Below are 26,395 nucleotides of genomic sequence, written 5' to 3'. Positions count from 1 at the left end.
TTTTTAGAATATAAACAGAGCACTCTGCTTCTCTTTACAGCTCCTCACTCCACCAGGGCTGTTTGGCACCTTCTGATACTGTGCAAATGTGATGTACGTACTGCGGCAGTCATACAGACAAGTGGACGGTCCAAAAGTTGGCCTACCTATTACTGGCTGAGGTTTTAGTAGAGTTGTGGCTGAACCACATAAAAATATATCATTAATTTTAATCTCCCCAATCCATTATAATGTTATATGAGTATGAGTAAAATCAGGTTGTTTCTCTTTGTCAGTTTAACAGTTTCTGTTTTGCCTGTCACTATTCCCTGTATGTTCTCTTACCTGGTTCTTCCTGACCTTGTACTTTCTCCTCAGGTTCCCCTCTTTCCTCTCTCCTTCTTCGGACTGACAATCATACACAAATTGATTGTATTCAATTAGATGAAAAATGAAATTAATATAAAAAAATACTATTAAGATCACTAACAAAAAGTCCTCTCTCAGTGTACTTTCAACCAAAAGGCAAATAACCAAACCACATGAACATCTAATAAAATATATAAATATTGAAACACTGATCCAACATTATTCTTGATTAACAGATCATTTGATTTCACACTTTTACCTGAATGTGGCTCCTTTTTTTGAAAAAACTTCCTTATATCCATTATGAACCTGGCTGTCTCTCTGCACACACACACACACACACACACACACACCGGGAGTTATAAGGTTAATGGGCATTCAGTCAGTTAGCTAGTTAGTATCCATTTCAAACAGGACAGTGGTAACAACAGCAGGCTAGGACAATTATAAGTTTTAGATTTTAAATAGGCTGTATAAATTTCAACGGGAGCAACAGGACGGTCAAGTATCCTGATTTTACTACAGAGCAGGACGGATTGTAGGGTAGCAAACATCGTCAGAAAACATGTTTTCAACACTGCAGGTTACCTGGGTGTAATGTTTTTCAGCTAAAAAAAAACATGGTCTGACTCCTACCTAACTATATAAAGAGTAACTGAAGGTTAAATGCAGCCAACATGTCCTGTTTTAAGCCAGGCACTTACACCTCCGCTCTGCTGCGTCTCAGACACCATCGCTCTGGCAGAAAGGGCGCCAGAGCCAGAGCAGGGGAGAGGCCAGCTGGAACAAACCATTTTGGGAGGGGGGGAGGTTATCTATAATTTTGTTTCTAAAGTGTTACGTCTCAACCAAGTACTGTATGCTTTTTATATTTTTAGTAGTGTGTCACACAAACAGCTGAAGCACCCCCGAAAATGGGCTAAAATCGCCCCTGGTTGAGATCATGTGACTGATCGGCCAGTTGAAGAATATTCCATTTCTTTGCCTTGAGAAACTCTTTGCATTTGCAGTTTGCTTTGGGGTGCTATCCATTTGCACTGTCAACTGCTGGCCGAGCAGTTTTGCAGCATTTGGCTGAATACGAGCTGAGAGCATAGCCCTGTACAGTCACATCATCAATAAACACTAGTGACCTGGTTCTATTGGCAGCAAACTCTAATCTGTCCTTGCTAATTGTTTGCACCTTGTAGTAAACCCTCTGTATTTCCATTCGTGGAGACATCTTGACTGTAGACCATGACAAATTACTTTTAGGTCTTTAAAAAAGGAGCACTATGCAAAAAAACAAACATTTTTTTAAATTCCTAATCAGTTAATGTAGTACTTTTGTTAAACCCCTTGAATTAAAGTCTTCATTGTTTGATCTAAAATCCACTATGGTCGTGTGCAGAGGCAAAACTACTATAAAATGGGACATTATCCAAAAATGCAAAGGTGTAATTGTGTTTATTGTTATAATGGTTGATGCTCGTTAAACATTAACAGAGCTTCAAATTAGCACACTTGCAGGTAGTCCTTGCGAGCCAAAAGGCGCTGGGTGAGCTGATGGGCTGCATTAGGAAGAATATAGATAAAACCTAATAGACTATTTTGTGTGTTGAATCATGCAACGCAACTTGTAGGATCGAAGAATATTAATGTGTAGGTTGAAAATAGCATAATAGGCTACCTTTAAAACCAATGAAAGCCACCTCACTGATCAATTTAAAAAGCTTTTTAAAATATGAAATGTTTGCGAAATGACAACAGACAACAGTAAACATGCAAATGTCACACAGTTCAAGGCATTTTCGGTTTTGCAAGGTTATCTCGGCTAAACATTTTCGTAGAACTGACAATATTCATTTAGAATGAGTAAAGCCTGTGACAGCTCCATCAGAAATTAATACTCTTTGTGCCTGATTAGGCTTCTCTCAGTTTAGAATTAACTTCGACAACTGTCGGGTTTTTCCGTCGTTTCTCTTCGCTCCACCTCCTGTGCAGTCTGTAAGGTTGTCAGGGGCAACTGGGAGAGACGCTTTACGCTCACACCAGAGGCTACGCGACAACACTGGAAGTAACTGTCGATGTCTGAAGCCCTTTTCAGTCTCTACAGATAAGTTGGCGTCACTTTAGAAGAAAGTGAGCTGAGGTGGGTTTCGACAAGATGACTGACTTCGTTGAACGTTAGCGAGGGCCAGCCATAAATGCTAACTTTGACTAGCTTATCTGGCTTAGCTAATGTTAGCTGCTAGTTGAAGCTAATTTGGATTTATAGTCTTTCCAGTGATGCTGCTATCTCCTGTAATGCTACAGTATCAGCCGGTTTTGTCAAGTATTACGGTGAACTTATAGCTTCACTTAGGTCTGCATTGTTTACTGTTTGCATGTATCCATTAATGAACTAGCCATGTCAACTCCAAAAAAAACTAAACAAAAAAACTAAAACAAACACACAGCAACCTAAAGCAGAGAATGATACTTGACTCTACATTTTAGGGCTAACTTGTAATTTTTTTCCAAAACTTAACAAACAGAGGAATCCATCTTTTGTCTTTTGTCTCTCTTTTTTTAATATAGAGAAGTACACGGGAGATATGGCGGTCTATTTTGATCACCGCATTGAGGCCCCTGACAGCAGTGATGTACCCTTTCAGTTGACCTGGCACTCAAGTCTTCCTATATTGGCTGTGGCCTCAAGCAGTCCTGCCACCGGTGGAAAAGTAGACCTGTATCTGCAGCAGGTAACCTCGGACATAAAAGTATGTAACATTTCTCTCATATTGACACACACAAAAATCGTCACACCTATCTGGTTCATGTTCAGGGGGAGCATGTGGAGAGCTGCCATGTAGTTCGTCCTCACCAGCCCTCAGGGCTGCGCTGGCATCCCACAAAGCCAGTTTTAGCAGTAGGCTGGGATAATGGAGAAGTAGTGCTGCTGACACACCCCTCTGGAGATCAAACAGTCTTGCCCGGTGTACATACAACCACCATCAAACTGCTGGAGTGGAGCAGCTTTGGCAGCCGCTTGTTAACTGGTGATGAGGTGAGTTTGTTGCAATAACGTCCTGGCATATATTATTATATTACAAGTCTTTTACATGCTGATGTTTTCATGAATGATGGATCAGTTTTAATAGGATATAATCACTTATTTTTTCTGGGTATGCACTCACTGTAAAATGATGGACTTGTTTAAAAATGGCCTCATAACCCTTTTCAGATTGATGGAAGCAACAATTGCTTCCCTGAGATTGTTACTGACATGGCGTGAACACAGACTGGAAACTACCTAACCTTTGTTTTTCAAAGTGTGTACAGCATACCTTTAGTGTCATTTTTTGTATTTTTTTTTATCTAAAGTGGACATTGAAAAAAGTCATACATCCTTTTATCTCATTGTGTTTGAATAATTGTAATTCCTTCTACTGGGATCTCAGCCAGAAGTCCATCTTTCACCTCCAGCTCATTTAAATCTCAGCTGCCAGACTTATAACAAATTCAAAGAAATAAATCATCATTCTCGTCCTCACAACCTTTTGGGTATACGATACATGGGTACAAGCCTTACATGTTACAGATTTGGTCACTTCTTATGAACCAAGTCACTGCCTGCATTCTGCACATCAAACACTCTTAGCTGTCCGTGCAGCCTGGCTCAATGCAAAAAGAAAACAAACCGTTTCTTGTTTTAACTCTTTGAACTTTTCTTTCGTATTTTTAACTAAGATTTTATTGTGTTCTTTAACACACTTTGTAACTGTTTTGAAAGTGCTAGGCAAATTAATTGTTAACTATTACTGTTATTATTGTTATTGACAGTCTGGAGCTTTGGCAGTATGGAAGGTGGATGCGAGAGGGAGACTTCATGGAAACCACCTTGTAAAACATGAATACAAGAAACCTTTAACTTGCTGCATCTTCAGACCGTCCACACCTGGAGAGTAAGCAGCCTTCGAAGTCCCATATCAAGTGGAAGAGTATGACATTTTTTAAATCAAATACTATTTTTTGTATTTTATTATAGTGATGTGGCAATGCTAGCTCGAGCATCTGTGAGAGGAGATGAGCGTGCGCTGGACAAGTTTAGCTGGAAGGGGGCACCTCTGAAGATGGGGCCACAGGAGGGACTTGGATTCTTTATCTGCACTGCAGATGGTAGGAGTTTGTGATTTCTGTTGGAGTTTGGAAAATTAAATCATTTGTTATTTTGAATGCATTTGACCATACTTTCTTTAAGACACAATTTGTTTTTTCATTGCCTTGTATAATTTTGTCTGAGGCCAGCAGTCTTCTGCAGTCACAGCCCTCAATGTATAAAGGCTGTTTATTTTATTTGTTTGTTCTGTAAATTGCATTGATGATACTTTGCTTTATTTTTGAACAGTTACGAATAACAGTATGAGAAAAGTATTCATGGTTTTAGAAAGTCTGATTAATCCAGCAGACTTATTGAAAATTATATCAAAAGTGTATTTTGCCTCTGTGAAGCAGTAATCCTGTGGGAGTCTCCAGAAAGGAGAAAATACAACAAGCTATATTGCTATTGATCCAGAATCCAGTCTGATCTTTAATAAATATGAGCACTTTGTGGTTTGAGCTGTCAGATATTCCACTTATTTAATCTTTAATCCCGTGTCTTATGCATATAGGTAAAGTCCATAGTGTGGATGAGTATTGTAAGACGAGTGTCCTTCTCAGTGTGGAGGGCTCCATCAAGAAACTTCTCTACATTGAGAAGACAGAGGCCCTCGCAGTGATCACAGAGAACCTCATGCTGTCACAGTATGCTCTCGGACCTGAGGGTGGAGCACAGGAGATTATGAAGGTATACAGAAAGATTTAAAAAAAATATATATACAGGGAGTGCAGAATTATTAGGCAAGTTGTATTTTTGAGGAATAATTTTATTATTGAACAACAACCATGTTCTCAATGAACCCAAAAAACTCATTAATATCAAAGCTGAATGTTTTTGGAAGTAGTTTTTAGTTTGTTTTTAGTTTTAGCTATTTTAGGGGGATATCTGTGTGTGCAGGTGACTATTACTGTGCATAATTATTAGGCAACTTAACAAAAAACAAATATATACCCATTTCAATGATTTATTTTTACCAGTGAAACCAATATAATATCTCCACATTCACAAATATACATTTCTGACATTCAAAAACAAAACAAAAACAAATCAGTGACCAATATAGCCACCTTTCTTTGCAAGGACACTCAAAAGCCTGCCATCCATGGATTCTGTCAGTGTTTTGATCTGTTCACCATCAACATTGCGTGCAGCAGCAACCACAGCCTCCCAGACACTGTTCAGAGAGGTGTACTGTTTTCCCTCCTTGTAAATCTCACATTTGATGATGGACCACAGGTTCTCAATGGGGTTCAGATCAGGTGAATAAGGAGGCCATGTCATTAGTTTTTCTTCTTTTATACCCTTTCTTGCCAGCCACGCTGTGGAGTACTTGGACGCATGTGATGGAGCATTGTCCTGAAAATCATGTTTTTCTTGAAGGATGCAGACTTCTTCCTGTACCACTGCTTGAAGAAGGTGTCTTCCAGAAACTGGCAGTAGGACTGGGAGTTGAGCTTGACTCCATCCTCAACCCGAAAAGGCCCCACAAGCTCATCTTTGATGATACCAGCCCAAACCACCTCCACCTTGCTGGCGTCTGAGTCGGACTGGAGCTCTCTGCCCTTTACCAATCCAGCCACGGGCCCATCCATCTGGCCCATCAAGACTCACTCTCATTTCATCAGTCCATAAAACCTTAGAAAAATCAGTCTTGAGATATTTCTTGGCCCAGTCTTGACGTTTCAGCTTGTGTGTCTTGTTCAGTGGTGGTCGTCTTTCAGCCTTTCTTACCTTGGCCATGTCTCTGAGTATTGCACACCTTGTGCTTTTGGACACTCCAGTGATGTTGCAGCTCTGAAATATGGCCAAACTGGTGGCAAGTGGCATCTTGGCAGCTGCACGCTTGACTTTTCTCAGTTCATGGGCAGTTATTTTGCGCCTTGGTTTTTCCACACGCTTCTTCCGACCCTGTTGACTATTTTGAATGAAACGCTTGATTGTTCGATGATCACGCTTCAGAAGCTTTGCAATTTTGAGACTGCTGCATCCCTCTGCAAGATATCTCACTATTTTTGACTTTTCTGAGCCTGTCAAGTCCTTCTTTTGACCCATTTTGCCAAAGGAAAGGAAGTTGCCTAATAATTATGCACACCTGATATAGGGTGTTGATGTCATTAGACCACACCCCTTCTCATTACAGAGATGCACATCACCTAATATGCTTAATTGGTAGTAGGCTTTCGAGCCTATACAGCTTGGAGTAAGACAACATGCATGAAGAGGATGAAGTGGACAAAATACTCATTTGCCTAATAATTCTGCACTCCCTGTATTAACCAGTAATATCAACATGAATGATCAATCTCAGTTACTTTAATTATTACTATACTTGAATATGTGTGCCCTTTTTATATTCTGTGCCAGGACTAAAGATCAGTGTGGAGTAATGCGTGACTTTTTTTGTGACAGGGTAAGTTGAGCAGCAAATCCGGGCAGAATGTAGACGTTGTGTGGACAGAAGATGGCCTCCTCATCACTGCATCCGGGGAGCAGGTCATCAGGTCAGTATACACACACTGAGAAAAAAAACATGTAAATTTCAAACTTGAGTAATAATGTCCCTGTTGAATATTTTAGGCTGTGGGATCTGGAAAGAGATGACAACTATGTTTTGTCTCTTGATGAGACTCTGGGATATGAGAGGGGAGAGATGATCAACTGTGTTTCATACTGTGCAGGCAAAGGTAAAAGTTTGCACAGAATTGTAAATGAAAAGAAGCTTTTTCTTTCCCATCACCATATTCCTGAATGTTTCCAAATGCATAGTTTAAAAAAAAAAACTCGTTGCTTTTTTAAAAATTGTGCAACACTCAGAAATCCTAGCAGCTGGCACCACCAATGGACGCATAGCAATGTGGAGGATGGTGGTGCAGTCGGGTAGCAGTAGAGGTGACACTAAGCCCCAGTGGAAACTGCAGACACCAACAGAAATTGGAGGAAATGTCACTCAGCTACAGGTAATGTCTTGACCAGCATTAGTACATTACTTTCGTTCCATCCATCTTCTACCACTCCAGGTCTATCCCAGATGTCATGCCAATGAAGAGTCATCAGTTAAACTAACCCGTACAGTACTCTGAACAGATACTCTGGCTTCCTCCCACAATCCAAACATGCATGGGTTAGGGGTGTTTCGATTACATTACATAATTTTTTTAATGATTATGTCACAAACCATCTGTAGTGTTCTGTTTAGAAATTCCACTTTGATCTCTCCTTCAGTGGGGCTCCAACCTGAATCTCCTGGCGGCAAACAATTCAAACACAGTTCTGATCCTCTGTGAGCATGTGATGTCAGCCCACTTCAGCCACCAGGTGGCAGCAGTGCAGCTTTCCCCAACACAGCTCAACATCACTCAGTTCCACACAGGTCTGCACTTTTCTCTGCAGTCTGACATACATGTCAGAGGGGTGTGTGTTACTAAGGTAAGGGTAGAGATGAAGGCTTTCACAAAGTATTCCTGTTGGTGACAAGCAGAAGTTTAAACTGCTGTCATGTCAACATGATTTTCTTTTTGTCACACTGTCAGGACTCAGTGACGGTCTGGAATGGCAAGCAGGTCACTGTGTATGAGCTTTCAGGGACGAGTCTGCGCAATACAGGTACAGCACTCACTGAAAAAACAGTGTAAACAGCACGGTTTCCACCTTTAATTTCACCACATCTGCTTTCTCTGCCTTACGTCTTTCTAATTCCCAGGATCATTTCCTTGTGATTCGCACGTGGTGGCTGTACACGGCGAGAATCTTTACACTGTAGAACCAAACCGGGTACAAATCCGCACACCTCAGGTCTGTTTGCCTCATATATTTATATAAACACAAATATGAGACAGCATATCAGCTGACGTTAAGTCAGAGTGGATTTTAAAGAATGTAAACATATTTGGATCTTGGGTATTGCTTTCAGGGCACAGTGAAGCAGCTTTTAACCTTCTCCAAGGCAGAGGGAAACCCTGTACTACTCAATGTGCGCCAGTCCTATCTGGTGGTGGGCACAGACACGGCAAACATCAGAGTGTTCGACCTCTCCAGAAGGTTGTCATTTACGTGGATGTTATCCTGGTTAAAACAATTTAAAAAGAAGCCTCTGTGCTTTTTTTATTGAGTCTTTATCAACATGTTCTCTGTCCTTATAGAGATGCCAAAGCTCACTGCAGCACCAAGAACCTAGCTGACCAGATTCCCAATCTGGGAGCACTAAGGTCAGTTAAATGTAATGCTAATGGGAGCCAAGTCAGCATCCTAATCTCTCAGGTGAGTGTACTGTGAGCACATCAAACCTTGCTTCTATTTCATATTGGAAATGTAATGTCTTTATATCAAACTGTGCATATTTAACTTAAATGAACTGTGCGAGATTATTTCCTCTCAGGTGAATGGGCGACCTGATCACAAAGTGTACTTTTATGATGTTGAGATGGACACTGTGACACACTTTGACTTCTTCACTGGCAGACCTTCTAGTGGTATCTCACAGCAAGAAGAAAGTGAAAAGTAACCAAAGTAGCTTTCGTCTGTTTTTATTGTGTTCGTGCATATTACCTTTTTCCCCCTTTGATTACATACTGTGCTCACTCTGTTCTGTTTTCCAGGCAGCAGTGGTCGCTCAGCGGTCGCTCTCCTGTGTCTCATTTCTGGGATGAGAGTGAACCTCGTCTTTTTGTCTGCGAGACTGTGCCAGTCAGCTCTGAATCCATATTAAATAGTTCCTTGGATATGGTAAAGACCACTCCTAAACACTGTAATATAGTAATAACTAAGGGGTAGTTAAAAAGTATGATGGCTTCCTTTCACTTAGGTGGATGTGTTGGTGGTGACCCTCTTCTGCACACAGGAGCATGGGCTCCTCCTGCAGGACTGCTCCCCTAGACCTCCAGGCATGCAGGCGCTCCTCGCTCTGGATGTGCCCTACTATTATTATAGCTGCAAGGTGAGGACTGAGAGCACGCTGCCTGTGTGTGTTCTCCATTTAGCCGGGGTGATCCACATATAAATCTGTTGCTTAATTTTTTTGTGTCATGTATCATGTGTCTTTTTATTTATGCTTGTCATTATTCTTATGTGCAACTCTGTGTTTGGTCCAATACACCCCCAGCTATTATTTCGGAGGGGTGATGTATTTCTGCCTGAAGTAAGTGTCTGCTCTGTACGGTTCGTTCAGAAAGCCTCAGTGTTCTTTGTTGTGCTGTGATTGTGTGTGCCTTGCGTTCCATATAAGAAAACATGAAAACTCCAGCCAGCACAAGTGCATCTGTGGAATATCTACAACTCTAATTGTGCACAGCTACTAACCACTTAATAAGTAGACATGTTTTGTGATCCCTCCTACTCAGTCTCTAGTGCTCATTGTTCCCCTTTGTATTTCACATTTATTTTATTTTTAAGTTCTCACTTCACAACATGCTTATTACGAGTGGGTCTGAATCATGTGGGTGCTGATCTTACTGCTACATATTTTTACCAGCCAGGTGAGAAGGATCAAGGGTTAATAGAGGTTTCGGCATCGTCATACCAAACCCAGCCAACGACAGGGACACCCTCCCAGGTCCCTCATATGGTGTCCCGGAAAGCTCTTAGAGACTTTGTAGGTCTGGAGAACTGTGAGAAGGCCACTCGTGACGCCATGCTCAACTTCAGCTTCTACCTGACTATCGGTGACATGGATGAAGCCTTTAAGTCTATAAAGCTCATCAAGAGGTATGTTTACATCACAGATGCATGTGTCTGCTCAGTGGTATTTGCTAATAGAGGAGGCATGGAGCATGGTATTTGCTTCTGTTTGATAACCGTCATCACATCCCCACCAATCCACTAATTGTTTCCACAGGGGCTTTAGTTCAAAGACAAAGCACACAGCACACAGGGGGTAGCATTGTTAACACAACCTTGACAGTTCTTGGAATGCTTTCCAATGCTCTGCAGTGGGAGAGCTGCAACAAACTGTTGATTTTCATTTTATCTCATTTTACTCAGCACCTTTGACTGTTAAGGTCAAACTCGTACAATAGCTCTGTAACCTTTAGTGTGCTATGCTCTCTTAAAGTCTCATGAAGAAACTGTCCCTGCTTTTTCAATATTTTCAATATTGTCTTGCCTCTAAAACACATACACGGTATAAAGGATGGATGTAGGTGTCTGTGTCATTACCTGTTGGTAGGTGCCGCCTGGTTATGAGCTGAGAGTTTTCATCGTCACCATTTTGGTGTTTTATAACCTTACATGACAGCTGAGAGGTGGATCTGACTGTCAAGCACACCGCACTCTCATTCGTTAACAACTTGTGATCGTCAAGTCATTGGCCAATGAGCACGCACAGGACAATCTTTCTTTCTCACTCTAATGATAAGTATAATTTACAAAATGAGCTTAATGTTTTATTCATTATGACCTGAGTTGGAAAAAGCAGAGTAGTTATTGATGTCCACAGGAACTACGGGAGCATATCAAAATTATTTGAAAATTCTGACTCAGTAACTAAAATTTACTCTATTTATTCAGAAGTTTGAGTTACTTTTGAGATACTTAACCTGAAATTTGGCTTGAAAAATGTTTTTTTCAATTGGGTTTCTATCGTTGGTCCTTGCTGACAATTACAATGAATAGAGGTTTAAAGTATGTTAACCTTAATTTTTCAGTCCCAGAAACGACGTCCATCATTAATATTGTTAGTCCTAAGCAATGAGAGCCTTTGTAATTAAACACCTGGCAACGAAAAGTGATGACACACCAATGATCTTTCAATTTGAAATCTATATGGATCCTTTAAAATGAGCAAACTCACTGTACATGAATTAGATTAAAAACACAGGACATGATTAAGGGTTTTTTGTGTGTCTCTGTTGAGGGAAGGAACTCTTCAGTGTGTATATGTGTGACTGTTTCTGTTAGTGTGCGGGTGTGTTCTGAGGGGATGAACTTTTCTAAACATTAAATCTCACACACACACACACGTTCGAGGTCCCCCTGCCAGTTTGGTCCAAAGCGAGTGCCCCTTTTCCATTCTTACAAACATTAAATCAGGTCACTAAAAGGATGTGTGTGTTAGTTCCTGCAAGTGTGTGTGCGTCTTTGAGAAATTTATGTGATATCAGCGATGATCTGATATTATCTTTAGGGGAGTACGTGATCCAGGGAACAATTCTGCTGTAGCGTTGCTTTCGCACGTACAAACATGACCCAAATGGGAAAATAGCATAAAAACAAACAAATGGGAAAACGGCTTACACCATTGGCCGGATATTCCAAACTGTTTAATAGGCATGGTGACAGGTTTACTTGGTTCCTCATTGAAGGCTATTTTTACTGCTGCGCATATTTTTTTTTTGAAGATTTGTATTGTGTATGATTCCCGCATATCTCCACCCACAGAATTATGCATTTCCTGCAGTACTAACCTGTATCTTCAGGGACTTGTCTCTATGATGCAGGTCTGAATCAACAAAGGGTCTCATATTTAAATCTGACTCTAGCTCGTGAACCAGAATTCATTCAGATGTAGTAGATTTATTTTGAGGAAATATCTGGTGGAAACACTAGAGGCAATATGCCTGTTTGACATGTGTGCATTAAAAGGTGAGATCACCTGAGTCACAGCTGCATCAATGTGCACTATAAAAGGCCCTTCCTCCCTCTGATAATGAAACCCACAGTATCCATGGATGAGATATAAAACATGTAACACACTTTGAAGGTGATGTTGTCAGTATCAAAGTTCCTCCTGCCGTTAAAAGCAGTGTGTCACATCCAGGTTGGGATGTCTTACTCAGTGCACACTGTGCTGCTTCCTCTCATTCACATTGTCCTTGACTTTTAAGTGACATGCTGCTACAAGATTATCTTCCCACACTTATGCAAGCAGTCTGTTACAGTCTTTTTCTTTTGAATTTACTCTTCAGAGCTAAACTTTCCTTGGAATTAAATGACTCAAGAAGGTGTTCAGGCTGAGACTGGTGTGATACATTTGACCCTCATGACCCCCATTTAAGCCAGTTGTCACTGGAAAGAATGAGCTAATTTTAGTTGTTCTTCCCTGTGAGGTTTTCATTCTCCAAGGAACTGATATCGTCATTCAGTACTTTTTGTACCATCCTTTAAAGCTTCAGGGTAGAGTCAAGTTCCTTATTATAATAGTACAACTGGAAGTTACTCTGAGACTAGGTTGTTTTGGATTTACTGAGATATAACTGCTGGACATGGTTTCGGGGTTCAACAGCTGTGATGCAGCTGTACGCGTATAGTACTATGAGAAAGTGCCCCCCCCCCCTTATTCTTAGTTTTTTCTATATTTGTCACAATTACATGTTTTAGTTCATTCATTAGACAAAGATAACCTGAGTAAATATAAAATGCTGCTTTAAAATGGTGGTTTAATATTTTAAGGGACAAAAACTTTCCAAACTTACCCGATGACCTGTGAAGAGGTAATTTCCCCCTAAACCTAATAACTGTGCCACCCTTGGCAGCAAGAACTGCAATCGGGCATTTGGAGAAACTGGCAAGAGTGCTTCACATCGCTGGGGAGGAATTTTGGCCCACTCTTTGCAAAACTATTTTTAATTCATATTGGAGGCTTTTCAACCATGAACAGCCTGTTTAAGGTCAGGCTAAAGCATCTCAATTAGATTTAAGTTTGACTAGGCCAAAACCTTCATTTTGATTTTTGTGAGCTGTTTAGAGGAGTGACGCACCAGGACTTGCTGGTGTGTTTTGGATCATTGTCCTGCTGCATTACCAGAGTGAGCTTGATTTTTGTGTGATGAACTGATGACGGACATTCTCCTTCTGGATTATCTGGTCGAGAGCATGGTACTATCGTCACACTACCACCTCCATATTTGACTATTAGTATGAGATTCTTTGTGTTAGTTTTACGTCAGCAGTCTCTTTCTTATTGTTGAATAATGAACTCTGACCTTAACCAAAGCAAGTGACCCTCGCAGTTTTTTAGATGTTGTTCTGGGTTCCTTTGTGACCTCCTGGATGAGTCGTAATTTTGGCATACCAGCCGCTGCTGGGAAGGTTCACCTCTGTTTCAAGTTTTCTCCATTTGTGGATAATTCAATTCAATTCAATTGTATTTATATAGCACCAAATCACAACAAAAGTCACCTCAAGGCACTTTATAGATACAGAGAAAAACCCAACAATCATATGACCCCCTATGAGCAAGCACTTTGGCGACAGTGGGAAGGAAAAACTCCCTTTTAACAGGAAGAAACCTCTGGCAGAACCAGGCTCAGGGAGGGGCGGCCATCTGCTGCGACCGGTTGGGGTGAGAGAAGGACGACAGGATAATGGCTCTCACTGTGGTTCACTGGAGTGCAAGAGCCTTATAAAATGTCTTTGTAACCTGTTCCAGAATGATAGATGTCAATTACTTTGTTTCTCAGCTGTTTCCTTAGATTGTGACATGATGTGTTGCTTTTAGATTTATTAACATATTTGACTTTGTCAGACATGCTCTGTTTAAGTGATTTCTTGATCCAGCAGGCCTGGCAGTAATCAGGTCTGGGTGTGGGTAGTGAAATAGTTCATTCATGATTAACAAGGAAGGCACACAGAGCCAGGAAGGTTTGGATATTTTTTTTTACCTTAATAAATGAAACCATCACTGAAATCTTTTTCTAGATTTAAAATTTGTTTGATGACCTGAAACATGTAGGTGTCACAACTGTGCAAAAACAAAAACCCACACTTTTTCACAGCATGTTGGTCTGATGACTCAAACAAGCTCTCCTCCACACAGTCCTTATTCATAAAGTGCTTTACAACAGCGGTCCCCAACCCCTGGGCCTCGGACCGGTACCGGTCCGTGAGTCGTTTGGTACCGGGCCGCGAGAGTTGAGGCTCAGGTGTGAAATGTATGGTTTTCAGGGTTTTTATCGGTTTTCAGCGTTATTTTGTTATCGTTTTTATCGTTAACTTTTTTCCTTGGTCTTTTCACATGTGTTATGAATAAATCTTCTTTTTTTTCGGTACCGGTACTAGTTTTATTTTGTTGTATTTATCCGCGACACCTTAAAGGCCGGTCCGTGAAAATATTGTCGGGCATAAACCGGTCCGTGGCGCAAAAAAGGTTGGGGACCGCTGCTTTACAAAATCAAACATTACAGCTAACTGCTGGATTTTCCCTTTTGAGTGCAGTTAGCCAAACAGCAAACAGCCACTTACTACTAAAGAGACAGTTTCTTAACATAAAACACATTTTTTCAGCCAGGAGCAGCACAAAAGTGATCCCTTAAACTGGTTTTTAGTTTTAGTCTCCTTATTTTCCTCCGAGTTATCGATTCTGTCACTAGTTAGCTAACATAAACTAATATAGGGCTATTTGCTGCAACCAACCAACCACATTCCTTACTAACAGAAGATGACGCTAAACATGTTTTTAAAACTTTGACTTTAAACACTTATTTCTTAAATCCAGCTTCACAGACAGTGTTCTATGTCAGTTTTTGAGAGCAGGGCTCAGTGACGTAAATTAGCCTTTTAAATGTGAAGCGTTTCATGTCCTCTTTAAATCAAATCTGTTTTGGAAGCAGCCATCTTGGATCAAATATTGAGGAATACAGAGGAATAAAAATAAAAATCCTGTAAAGAATCAGCAGGCAAATCCAATTTAAAAAAGAAATGCAAAAGTTTGTTGACTTTGCCCCGAAATTGTTTTTTTTTTTTCTCTCAACACAGTGACATGATTGGCTAATGTGTTTCACATTAAGATAATTAATCAGCTCTTTGGGAGCATGGGCAGGACAACTGTCATCTTTAGTTTTTCTTCAACAGATTTCTGTCCCACTTCCCCTTTTAATGTAATTTCTGGTTAAATGTTATGAGAAGACAACTGCTGATAAAGAATTTCCAGTTGATAAATGGTTAAAGTCACTAGAAAAATGGTAATTCATTAAAATAAACTTGTAATGAATGAGCCTTTGTCATGATGTTGGGCACCAAGCAGCAAAGACAACAACCACTGCTTGATTATACTTACCAATAAATTTATTGAATTTACATGATATACATGGTATATTATTATTTTAATGTGGAAGTCCCACAAATAACCTGGAGTTTTTTGCAGAAATATGATATGGTCATTACTACTACTTATGATAGCGCTATGGTATTATTTTTTATATATATTATATTAATTTAGGTATCGAGTATGTACCAAAGCAAGGAGAGAATCATAAAGGAAGCATCATGAAAAATGAACTTAACTGAACAAGTTGCAGTACATCGGCAAAATAGCTACTAACAATTGGAAAAAAAACTAATCCACAATTATCCATACACATTGTTTAGTGGGTTATTTGTCTTTTATCTTTTTTAAATTTTCTTGCTTCAAAGTATTCTTGGAACATTATAATATATCCTCGTGTTCTTCTTTCATTTGTTCAAAATGCCATCTCTCACTGGCTATAAAAAAAAAATTAAATATTGTCACTGATTTGGCAAAGCACGGTCCAAAAGCTAACTGAAGACTCTTCAGCTTTTATCCTGGCATGTTCCCTACATGTAACATATATAATTATTATGTGCATAACATTTTTTAATAAACTTTAAACTAGTGAACACAAATATGAGGTATTCTAGTATTATAATTTCAACATCTTTCATTTTCTCAAATTTATGATTGTGCAGGAGACCATTTCATAAATGCACCATTAATAAAATATGTCAAGTTCCAGCTTGATCTTTTCATATGAATTATGTTTTATGAAAGACAGTCCTAATCCAAATTCTTTACTTAACAGATTACTCTGGCTTGAATACACGATTGAATCATGCAGGATTTGAATTTCCCTGGAACTTTAGGGCTGCTTTATACGTTAACTTTAGTTAAAAATGTGAAAACTGTGCACTAAATAGCAAAATATTTAGCATATCTCTATTGTTGGAATGGGAGAAATAGAATACAATTGCAAGGGTATGTTAGTCCAGCTGTTGTGGGAGCGTCGTCTTCTTTTGAGAATCGCATTACTGTCACGTAGCTGGAGTTAAACATGAAGGGTCTTGTCACTGGCGTGTCATGTGAGATCTCCTGAGTTCAACAAGGCGACTCCACATAGTCATTGTCCAGACGTGGGTGAAAAGGTGACGCTAGTGAGGGACTGATGATTATAACTCGAGGTGCAAGGCAGTCATCACGGCGGTGTAAAATGTTCCAGATGAGCATAGCCGCAGCCATAGTGGCCAGCAGGCAAGCTGCTATGTCCATATAGCAGGAGTAGGAAAGGTGGGTGTTGGGCCCGATCTTATAGAAGGTCACAAGTCCAATAACCAGAACAAAACCTGCATGGGAGCAGAGAGAGAAAAATCAGTCAGCTGTTATTTACCAATATCAGGATCCAGTGAAATACAGTATGTGCTTTTTCTTATTTTAAATTTTGGGGTGCTCTTCTATTTAAGCTGCATCTTGTTTCACACTGGAAAAACAGACAAGGTCATGTTTCATCTTGACATAATTACTGAGAGACTCAGAGTGCAAACACTGTGTTGGTGAAATGAAGCGTTTACAGGAATGCTAGCAACTCCTGTGCACATTAAAACCAGGTGATCGAGGTGGCAATATTGTGTTGTACCAGATGAGACTTTTGACAGTCTCTGGGATAGTTTTAAGACATTTTAGTTACAACAGTTAATAAAAATGAAACCTGCAGTGGTAGAAGAATCCCATTCTCTCAAATTTGGAAATGTATTGGTAAGCTGAAGCATTAAGATTTCCTTTCACTGGAACTGGCCAACCCAAGAAAAACAACAATTACGATTTTTGTTTTTTACCTTTGATATTTAGAAGCCCAAGTGAAAGAGACTGCTTGGCCTAATGTACACCTGAAGTTTCTCTGTGGCTTTTAAAATCCCACATACTGACAATTAGACCCCATCACTGTAGTCACTGTATTGCTCAGGAAGGCCAGAGCTATGTGCGCAGCCTTTGATTTGGAAAATCTGTTTCCTCTGAGGAAGAACTTCAGAAATCTCAAGATTAAAGTTCTCAATAGCAGAAAAATATCAGAGCATGAATACAGGCTTGGAAACGCCTTTGAGATGTTTTATCTCCTGCTTTCTTTGATTCACAGGAGGAATTCCTGCTTGCATGCGAAGTTATAAAGCCTTAGTCTTTAGTTTCATGCTGTTCCTTTGATCTTTATTTGGTTGTATCAACATTTTTCACTGTCTCCATGGCCGCTGTTGTCCTACTTCTTTACAGTTAGGTACAGTGTGTCTCATTCAATGCCTTCAAGTGTGCTCTGGAGCCATTATATAGTTCAACAATGCTACATGTCTAAAAAACCTGCCTCATCCACAGTGGTATAAATACAGGGACCAAAAATAATCACTGGAAATAGGGATGTTAGTGCATTAGGATATGAATCATTCGGTTTCCTGAAGCAGTCAGTGGCACCAATGAGGGAAGTTCATTTATATTTCTTTCTCTACCTCCACTGTAAGATGGTTGTCATTGTTTTAAGTGAGGATGTGGATAATTGTGTCTGTATATCAATATGTGTCCACTACACTGTGTATGTAAGAATGTAACTGTTTGCTCATGTCTGTTCATGTTTAACCTGTCTGGCTCCTTATCCAAGAAAATGAATAATCTCCTGTCCAGCTTCCAGCCAGGGTGGGCTGTGTGAACCTCTTTTCTGGCAGGGACTTATCTCTCAAGCTTCCTTCCCCTGCTTCCTCTTTCCATCCTTCCTTCCTCGCCTCCTTGCCACACCCTGAGCTCCGAGGTTAATACATTTACTGGACATCTGACACAATCTGTCACAGAGAAAATCTTAATGAGTCTTGCTGCTATGTGACTGGTTCTTGGAAATTCCTTTGGCCCTGCATTTTCCTTTTAGCTAGTTTTGACCTACTGAAGTTGTCATGATGTCTTGCTTCTCACCAGGAATCTATTGAGCCACAGACTTTAAGACACAAATGTGACTTATTTTGGAGCCAGGTTTAAAATCAGTGAACGGATCGTACAAATTCACTAATCACCCGCTTCTTAGTGGGATGTGATCTGCAGTGTTGACATTTGTCACGTTAGAGCCATGTCCATTCAGAAAACACATTCCAGAGTTGTCTCACGGGGTGAAAAGACCACTATTGTGCTTTCAGTCTGGACCAGCCAGTGTTGCTGAGATATGGCTCTATGCAGCTTAATATTGTTATTCCACACACTCACACTCTACTTGCAGTTGTAAAGCATTTTGGCACGTCTGAAAATGAAAACATTCCAGTGAAAGGGAGCGATGGGCAAAAATACCTCCATTCATTCAGAAGTGAGCCCCATTCAGTGACTCAGTGGGGGAGGGCTGAAATGGGAGTGGGGAATGAATGAATGGTAGAGGCCTGCATAACTATCTACACTCAGATGATTTGGTCTTCTTTGGGATTTTTCAGCCTTTATTTCCAGGAATTATGGCTCAGTCACTTCATTATTATTGAATCTGATGGTTATTTTTAGAATTGATTAATTGTTTATTTGTCCAACTGTCCAAACCTCCAAAAATGCTCCAAAATGGGTGGCATTTTTATTATTCATGTTACTCTTGTGGTTTTAGGGATGGCACTGTTAGTCTGTTGTTCGTTTAGTTGGGCTACCGCTGTGGCCCAGATTAACGTGCTGTGCAAAAGTGTTGAGCCACCATCGTTTCTTTATATTTTCCGATGGAAATAGGTGCAGTTATTTATTGAACCACGTACCAATATACATGGAAATGCAGTATATAAGGTAAAAACAGAATTTGCTTTCCAGATGGTATTGTATGATGGATCAAAATGGGACTTTTCTGTGTGCATTTCCATCATTTTTTACAAGATCTTCAACACCAGTGGTGAAATGTAGCCACAAACCATGAGAGATCCTCCACCGTGTTTAGCAGATGGAAATTTAAACCCATCCATCCATCCATCATCATTCTCTTCTGCTTATCCTTATTAGAGTTGTGGGGGGCTGGAGCCTATTCTAACGACCCAAAATTTAAATTTTGGATACATCACTCTATCAGACCTGTTTCTACTGATTTCCAGCTCAGTTCTTGTGTATTTTGGCAAAAGCCATCAATTTATTCCTTTCCCTTCCTTCCCTTCCACTGACACCATTGAGGTGTCACTGCTGTTCATGAGGCTTCAGTAAACAGTAGATGGATCATCTGAAGGGCCAGATGCAATTCTCATGGTCCTGTTTCAGGTCTTTTCTGAAAGTTTTTCTTTTATCTGTTCAGACCATGATTTCCAGATGCTGTTCATCTGCTGTCGATGGGCCACTTCTTCTTCTTTTGTCTTCTGTTTGTCCAGTTTCCACAAATCTTTAAAGACTCACCATGCTAAAATACGCCAAGTTTTAAGCCTTTAGCACTTTGAGAATCACCCTATTAGTGCAAAAGTATTATTTTATGCCCGTTAAACAATCAAACAAAATGGTCTGGTGCAAGAACTGAAGTAAAAATGAGAGCAAGGCAGACAATGTCTGAAGAAAAACTTCAGCTTCAGAAAGCATGGAGAACTATTGCTGAAGACCACTTTAATAAATGACCAGAAAGCCTGGCTTGAAATAAGAGGTGGCCCAAGTTTTTTTTTTCATAGTGCTGTAATACAATAAACATTGGATGTATTTAGGATGGTGTAGGATTAATGTTACTGACTTATATCTAATGACTCTTGACTTACATGTGCAACTACCCCACCCATTAGATCAAAGTTTACTCTCATCTAGTGACACATCTATGCCGTATTCAGGAAATACACATTTTTCCCAAGTGACTGGTGGGTACTTGGGGGTTGCTGACAAGTCTTTAGGCCGGTGTGACTGGAGCTTTAGACTTCTAGTTTGTCTAAAGAACAAGCCTTGTTTGTGACCTTGAGAAACATCTTGCTGTTATCCATACAAGAAAAGGCTTAAAGAAATGTGCCTTTTTTTTTTATATTGAATTTATATTTCATAGGATAATATTTGGAAGTCATATCATTTTCTAATATGTGAAAACATCTGCCTAGCCTAGAACAGATAGGTCTGTTTGGTCTGGATTGATCTGTTAAAATAATGCTGTTCTGCCTTTAAGACATATTTATTGCATGTCACAGAGTTTTCACGTAGCAAATATTAGTGGATAGTTGCTTTGATACACGTGTTACGTTTATGTGGATATGGGAGTGTATTTTAAAAACATCAGAAAATAATATGAAGTGAATAATATGAAATGATGAAGAAAATAATATAAGTGAAGCAGTTGTTGAGTTTATTTTTATGTATGTAATAAACTTAAACAGAAGACTTCTATCAGCTGGAAGTACCAAGTTAACTTCAGCTCCAGTCGTCAAAATTCTAATGTTTAGTCTTTTTTTTTCTTAGTTTTGGTAGTTGGATCTGACGTCCATGTGTTAAAGATGTTCTCTGGAGCAATCTGTCTTTAAGAAAACAAAGGAGCTCAGTATATACAAGCGACACTTGTCATCTGATTTTTTTTTCTTGTGTCGTGTCCTATGAACGACTATGAACTGATAAACTTCTAAGGTCAAGATTACATTTTGATAATAACCTTTTTGTGTCAGAAGAGTAAAATTGGAAGATCAGATTTTTCCAGAGAGTGTTATTTTTTTTAATGTCAGGGAAGTAGGTGTGTGCTGTAAATTTCTTTTTAGAATGCCAAATCTATTATGCTGCTGCCTTTGGTAATCGTTTTTTTGTGAGATGAGCTCTTGGCCACTGAGGTGTTCCTCGTGTTGTTGTCTAATATAGGAAAATGCAGTAACACTGGGTGGGCCTCAATCCTCTCACCAAGGTCTTTAGATAAAAGCCATCAGCCCCGCTGGAATTTGTCCTAAATAGACTAAAGATAAAGAGGAGATTCTTTACTTGCAACTACTCTTAGACACTTTGTAAACAGACATAAAAGCTAGGCCAGTGTATCTAGAGTGAGGCAAGTCCCACCCTGCTGTCATAAGTACCGAAGGACATTTCTTCACCGAACCTCACTATAAACAGACAATCACGCCACAACACACTCTTAACATACACAAGCATATATGCACATATTCCCTCCTGCCAGTGCACACACAAACACACAGTCCCCGTCGAAAACTGTCTTTCCCGTTAATTCCCCCCTCCCCTCTTTTTCCTTCTTCAGCTCAGGGGTTTGCATAACAGGTAGTTACAGACATTTCCTCGTCCTGAGCAGGGATATCCTGGCGCCCGACAGTCGCTCCCTGGCTCACTGCAGCTTTGGTCCATGGATTTTGGACTAGGACTAAATTTAAACCCACAGCAGACCCCCTTCATGCTGCTCAGAAACCAAGCAGCTGAGTGACCGCAGCGCACAGCACACTTTGTCAGCAGGGGCACCGGGACAAGTCAATACTAGGGGACACTTAATGTCGATAGTGGTGGATGGATAGATGGATGGATGGAGGGATCGACAATGGATAGATGCTAGTTAATTCCAATTGCAGTTAATCCTGAGGATAGTACAGATTCTATCTTCCTCTCGTTTTAATAAGTCTGTGGTTTAAACATGTAAAGTTTGAGAAATTTTGACTGAATTGATGGAGAGTCTTATCAAGTCAGATTTTGTTTCCGCTATTGTGACCACTTTTCATTTAAATATGGATGAGTATCCACATTTAGTAAAAATATGGTCTATGATGCATTATTTTTTTTAAATTAGGGTTTACTTTTTCTTAGGTAGACCTAAAGGATGAGATTTGCTAGTGTCTTAAGTTTTTCACAGTAACTTCCTGCAGCATTTGAGGCTTAGAAGTTGATCTTCAGTATTGGAAAGTTGCCCAGTCCAGGTCCAGCTGTGATTACAGCCCAAATTTATGGCACTCGGCCAGACACCGTGTGAACTTTGGTCTGTAGCATTTGTATACATGGATATGTAAATTTTGGGTTTGGTTAAATCTTTGCAAATGGCAAAACACTTAAAAAGAGGGGATGCTGGTACTTACTGGTTAGTTGGAAAAGTGCAGCGATGGCTTCTTCCCACCACTGGGATTCGTGTGAGATGAAGGGCAACTTCATCAGGCCTAGAAGGAAGATCAGCTGACCTGCAGTCAGGGCCACTGTCGCTATCAGGTTACATGCTCGCATCATGTTAAACTGCACTTGAAGGACAAGAAGAAAAAGTTGTGTCATATTTCTGGCACTGTGATGTAAAAGAGTCAAATATACACATGAAAAACTAAATGGCAATAATAGTTTTTAAAGGATAGTTTTATTATATGTCTGAATTTTTGAAGGCACCATAAAACCAATTTACTAATTTATTCAAAATGTACCCACGGTTTCTAAAAAAAAAAAATAAAAAAATCTAGTGCAAAAACAACACAGAACATAGAGGCTGCCACGTTTTCTTCTGAAACACTGAAGGATTTTTGAACTGTGGAGTATAACTTTTGAAAGTAAATATAGGATTTCAGCTTCACAGCGGTTCAGAGCTGGTTTGTCTTGTTTCAGTTTTTTTATGTGTGTGTGTGAAGGCAGGAACGCTCAGGACTCTTTTCCTCTGGAGAACTGCTGCTATACTTGCAGAATTGTAATTATGTGCAGAATGTGGTTTGGCATTGTCTTGCTGAAAAAGACAAAACCTTCCCAGAAGCAAACGCTGCCCTGATGGCAGCATATGCAAGTATCCAGACATTCTGCACTTTGCCAGTGCCTTGTGTACTACTCCATCCCTATACCATCACAGATGCTTTGGAACTGAGCTGGATGGATCTTGTCTATAGCCTGCTGGACAGACTGTCCATGACTCTATCTATCTCATGTAAGATCATTCCCAGAAAAGGCAGCTGTGTTTCTCAGTCTTGTTTATACATATTAATATATTTTTTGTGTGTTTGTTTTACTGGTTGATGTGACTCAGGGGATACAGCTGATCATTCCCTGATCTGAAGGTAAATAAACCTGTTCTTAGATAGTGCTTTTCTACTCTATTTGAGCACTAAAAGTGCTTTGTACAGCATTTCTCATTCACCCATTCACACAGTACCTTTTTCTTCATCTAACTGCTTTCTATCTAAGATTTACACACACATTCACACTGTGATCATGCCAAGGATAACAAAGCATCCATACTTATGAACCATCAACCTTTCAATTAGTAGATGACCTGCTCTACCTCCTGAGCCACAACAACCCCTGAAACATCCATCTACAGATTTCCCTTGAAGACATTCATGTATTCATACAGTCCAGTAGATACATTAAGTGGTCAGTTAGAGTGTAAAACCTCTACATGAATACCAGTTCATGGTCAATTTATGTTTGCGTGGTAGAGCTTGAACTTTTATTTGTGGATGCAAAAATGTGTTCACTTTGATTTTAGAAGTATGTAGATTTCTCCAGATTATCTGAGTCTTTTACTTATGGCAGTTTATACCGCAGATGATGAAATCATGCAAGGATAAAACTCCTACATTGGCTGAGATTTTCTGAAATTGTTGAGGTTTCTATGTTATGTTATGTTTTTTGAAGTTTTGTGGGGGGAGGAGTTCTGTTCTTTTGTGACCTATGTTCCAGTTTTTTTGTGTTTTTTGGAAACAGGGTTATAAAATACACTTCCAGCACAGGGGCATTGACACGATTACTATTTTTTCATGAATGGTAAGTCACTTCTGCCATTAGTTGGCAGCGCTGCCCAGTGACCAGTAAAGCTGGCCAATGGATTTCCAGCATTTCCCAGACTTGTTCTTGAATGACAGTTTGGAGCTTATTATTAGAAGCACATAAATCCATTGTAGCAATGACTTTGACTGAAAAATGTAACTGTTTTATGGAGTACATGCTACAGATTTTTGGATGGTTGAATACATTGGATAAACTTGAAAGTTAGGAGCTTGGATTTAATTCATGGATGTCAGTTTTACCCCAACAGTGAAATTCTTCAGAGGTGTGTTTTCATATGAAAAAAGAACAAAACTGACTACTATATAAAACTCTGCAGTACAGCGATATCCGCAGCATTAAGTGTATTTCTTTTATTTATAAGGATGTACCAATTTATCAGTCAACAAGTTTAACAAGATAAAGGTTAGACACTTTTTTTTAAAGCAGACATAAGCATGCTGTGATGTCGAATGTAAAATCTAAAGTAAAGTTAAAACTTACATTTGACAGTGCTACGGGATTCTTGGTAGCCTGCATACTCAGAGCCCCAACCAATGCTTTCACATTGCTTCTGTGTGCCTTGCCCCCTTCTGTCAGCCTGGAGGTCGTCACGGCCCCTCTCCCCGCCGTTGGGGCACATCTTCCATAGTCCCACACTGCGCTTTCGGCCGTCCTCCAGAGCCTGCAGAACCCAGCTGGGTGTGACGGCTGCCACATTATTTAGGACCAGGGACAGCAGGGCTACGGCCACCGCTGCTACCACCAGCCTCTGCAAGGCCATGTGATGCCCGGCACCTGCCACCTCTCCCCCTCCGTCGTGCCCCTGCTCCGAGTCCTGTTCGAGCTCAGTGGGCTGCCAGCTCCCTCGCCTCTCCTCTGGGCCAGGAGCACTAGCAGTGCTCTGGGCCCCCTGGCTACTCTCCACCTCCTCCACCACCACCTTCTTTTTCTTCTTCTTTCAGCTATTAGCTAGTGTCGTCCCAGCTCACCCAGAGGTGAATTTGGCAAGAGTTTTGTTTTAGGGCTTAGCTAAAGGACATCTCCATTCATCCTCATTCAGGAGTCGGTTGTCGTTGCAGCAGATGCTCAGCCCTCCTCCTCAGACAGCAGTGTGGGTACGTCGGGATTGATCCAACTGGCACCTAGGTCCATTCCACTGGCTCCGGCTGACTGCAGCTTGACTCTTGGATCTCAGTCCTTGCTTGTACTTTTATCTTCTGCTTTTCCACCCTCCAGGGCTCTGTTTAATGCACTTTTCAGACTTCTGGATTTGCAGTTGGTTTATTTAGGTGTGCAGTAGATCGACTTTCCTTTTCTTCTTCTCAGCAATGCCACATTTCTTCCAGAAAAGTACAGATGACAAAAGTAGATTCTTCGGAGAGCGTTGCTAGGAGCTGACTCGTAGGTGGCTTTGCTTTGACTACCCAAGACTGTCTCTCAACTTGAAGAGCCCCTGCTGCCTGCCTGGAACAAGAAGTCCTCTAGCCCACCCCCTTTTGCCTCCTTCTATCTTTCCCCCCTCTCACTCTCTCTTTTTCTCTGTTGCTCACTCGCGCACACACGGTTTCTCTGCAAATGTTTGCGGTCAGAGTTGAAATGCAGGGGAGTTGCAGTTCATCATAATCCGAGGAATCACTTAGCAGCTGTAGCAAGCACTGAACAAACAGCTCCCTCCTTCATGATCACTTTAAATATGAGCCTGTGTTTGTGCCAGTGCGTTCGTGTGACAGAATGTCCAAAAGACCCCCTCTTAGACGTCACTGTTCAGTATATTCTTTTGTCTGGAGACCAGGGGGCGTTTGCTAAAGTCCGCACTCTCATGTACAACAAACATAGTGACTGCCACAGTCGGCCAGCAACAGGATGTGTTTCCTGAGAGGAAAAGAGGATGGGAAGAGAGGCCAAATGTAGACCTGTTTCTTCTCTTGTCTTTCCTTTTCTGGCTCTCTAAATCTGGCCACTCAGAGTGCTGTGAACATGATTTTTTACTCAACATTTTTAAATAACTCAGATTTTTCCCTCCCCCTGTTTTGTTTTCTATTACCATAAACAGTAAGACTTTGGCTGCCACCTATTACTATTGCTTTTTTTCCACTTTGTCTCCCTTCTTATAGCAGGGCCCCTAAAGATTTGGGGTATTTCCTGTTGCCTAACTTTAATAAACAGCCCACATCTGTATCAGCTAAAGCAAGGAGGAGGGAGGGGATGGAAATAGAGACCAGATGGCTGTGGAATCTTATATTTGGAATTGAAACTGAACTGGGGGATGGGGTGTGTGTAAAAGACTTGATTTACGTCAGAGAAAAGGAAAAAAGAAAAGGAAA

The 26,395-nt window shown here is 40.4% G+C and overlaps 2 protein-coding genes across 2 annotated transcripts in view; one reads left to right on the top strand and one right to left on the bottom strand.

Annotated features, from left to right (window-relative positions):
- The first annotated feature begins 2,288 nt into the window (after positions 1-2,288).
- ift140 (intraflagellar transport 140 homolog (Chlamydomonas)) overlaps positions 2,289-26,395 on the top strand; it is a 28,958-nt gene continuing 4,851 nt past the window's right edge. Inside the window, exons 1-18 of the mRNA XM_084937922.1 lie at positions 2,289-2,479; positions 2,908-3,071; positions 3,155-3,376; positions 4,153-4,274; positions 4,358-4,488; positions 4,983-5,158; positions 6,881-6,972; positions 7,049-7,155; positions 7,286-7,428; positions 7,694-7,897; positions 8,002-8,074; positions 8,172-8,263; positions 8,382-8,509; positions 8,611-8,728; positions 8,847-8,968; positions 9,067-9,193; positions 9,273-9,404; positions 9,939-10,171. Coding sequence (XP_084794048.1) covers positions 2,925-3,071; positions 3,155-3,376; positions 4,153-4,274; positions 4,358-4,488; positions 4,983-5,158; positions 6,881-6,972; positions 7,049-7,155; positions 7,286-7,428; positions 7,694-7,897; positions 8,002-8,074; positions 8,172-8,263; positions 8,382-8,509; positions 8,611-8,728; positions 8,847-8,968; positions 9,067-9,193; positions 9,273-9,404; positions 9,939-10,171 — 2,369 coding nt within the window. The 5' untranslated portion in view covers positions 2,289-2,479; positions 2,908-2,924. The remainder of the gene's footprint in view (positions 2,480-2,907; positions 3,072-3,154; positions 3,377-4,152; positions 4,275-4,357; positions 4,489-4,982; positions 5,159-6,880; positions 6,973-7,048; positions 7,156-7,285; positions 7,429-7,693; positions 7,898-8,001; positions 8,075-8,171; positions 8,264-8,381; positions 8,510-8,610; positions 8,729-8,846; positions 8,969-9,066; positions 9,194-9,272; positions 9,405-9,938; positions 10,172-26,395) is intronic.
- On the bottom strand, positions 15,445-25,987 carry tmem204 (transmembrane protein 204). The gene is made up of 3 exons (XM_084937925.1): positions 24,573-25,987; positions 22,412-22,567; positions 15,445-16,759 (listed from the first exon to the last, which is right to left on the bottom strand). The coding sequence occupies exons 1-3, from the start codon at positions 24,850-24,852 to the stop codon at positions 16,515-16,517; spliced, it is 681 nt and encodes a 226-aa protein (XP_084794051.1). The 5' UTR covers positions 24,853-25,987; the 3' UTR covers positions 15,445-16,514.

Source organism: Perissodus microlepis, chromosome 8, assembly GCF_051167445.1.
Source record: "Perissodus microlepis isolate ML-2025 ecotype Zambia chromosome 8, ASM5116744v1, whole genome shotgun sequence".
Taxonomy (NCBI): Eukaryota; Metazoa; Chordata; class Actinopteri; order Cichliformes; family Cichlidae; genus Perissodus; species Perissodus microlepis.
The sequence above is the reverse complement of the archived record's forward strand: the minus strand, read 5'-3'. Positions and strand labels throughout refer to the sequence as shown.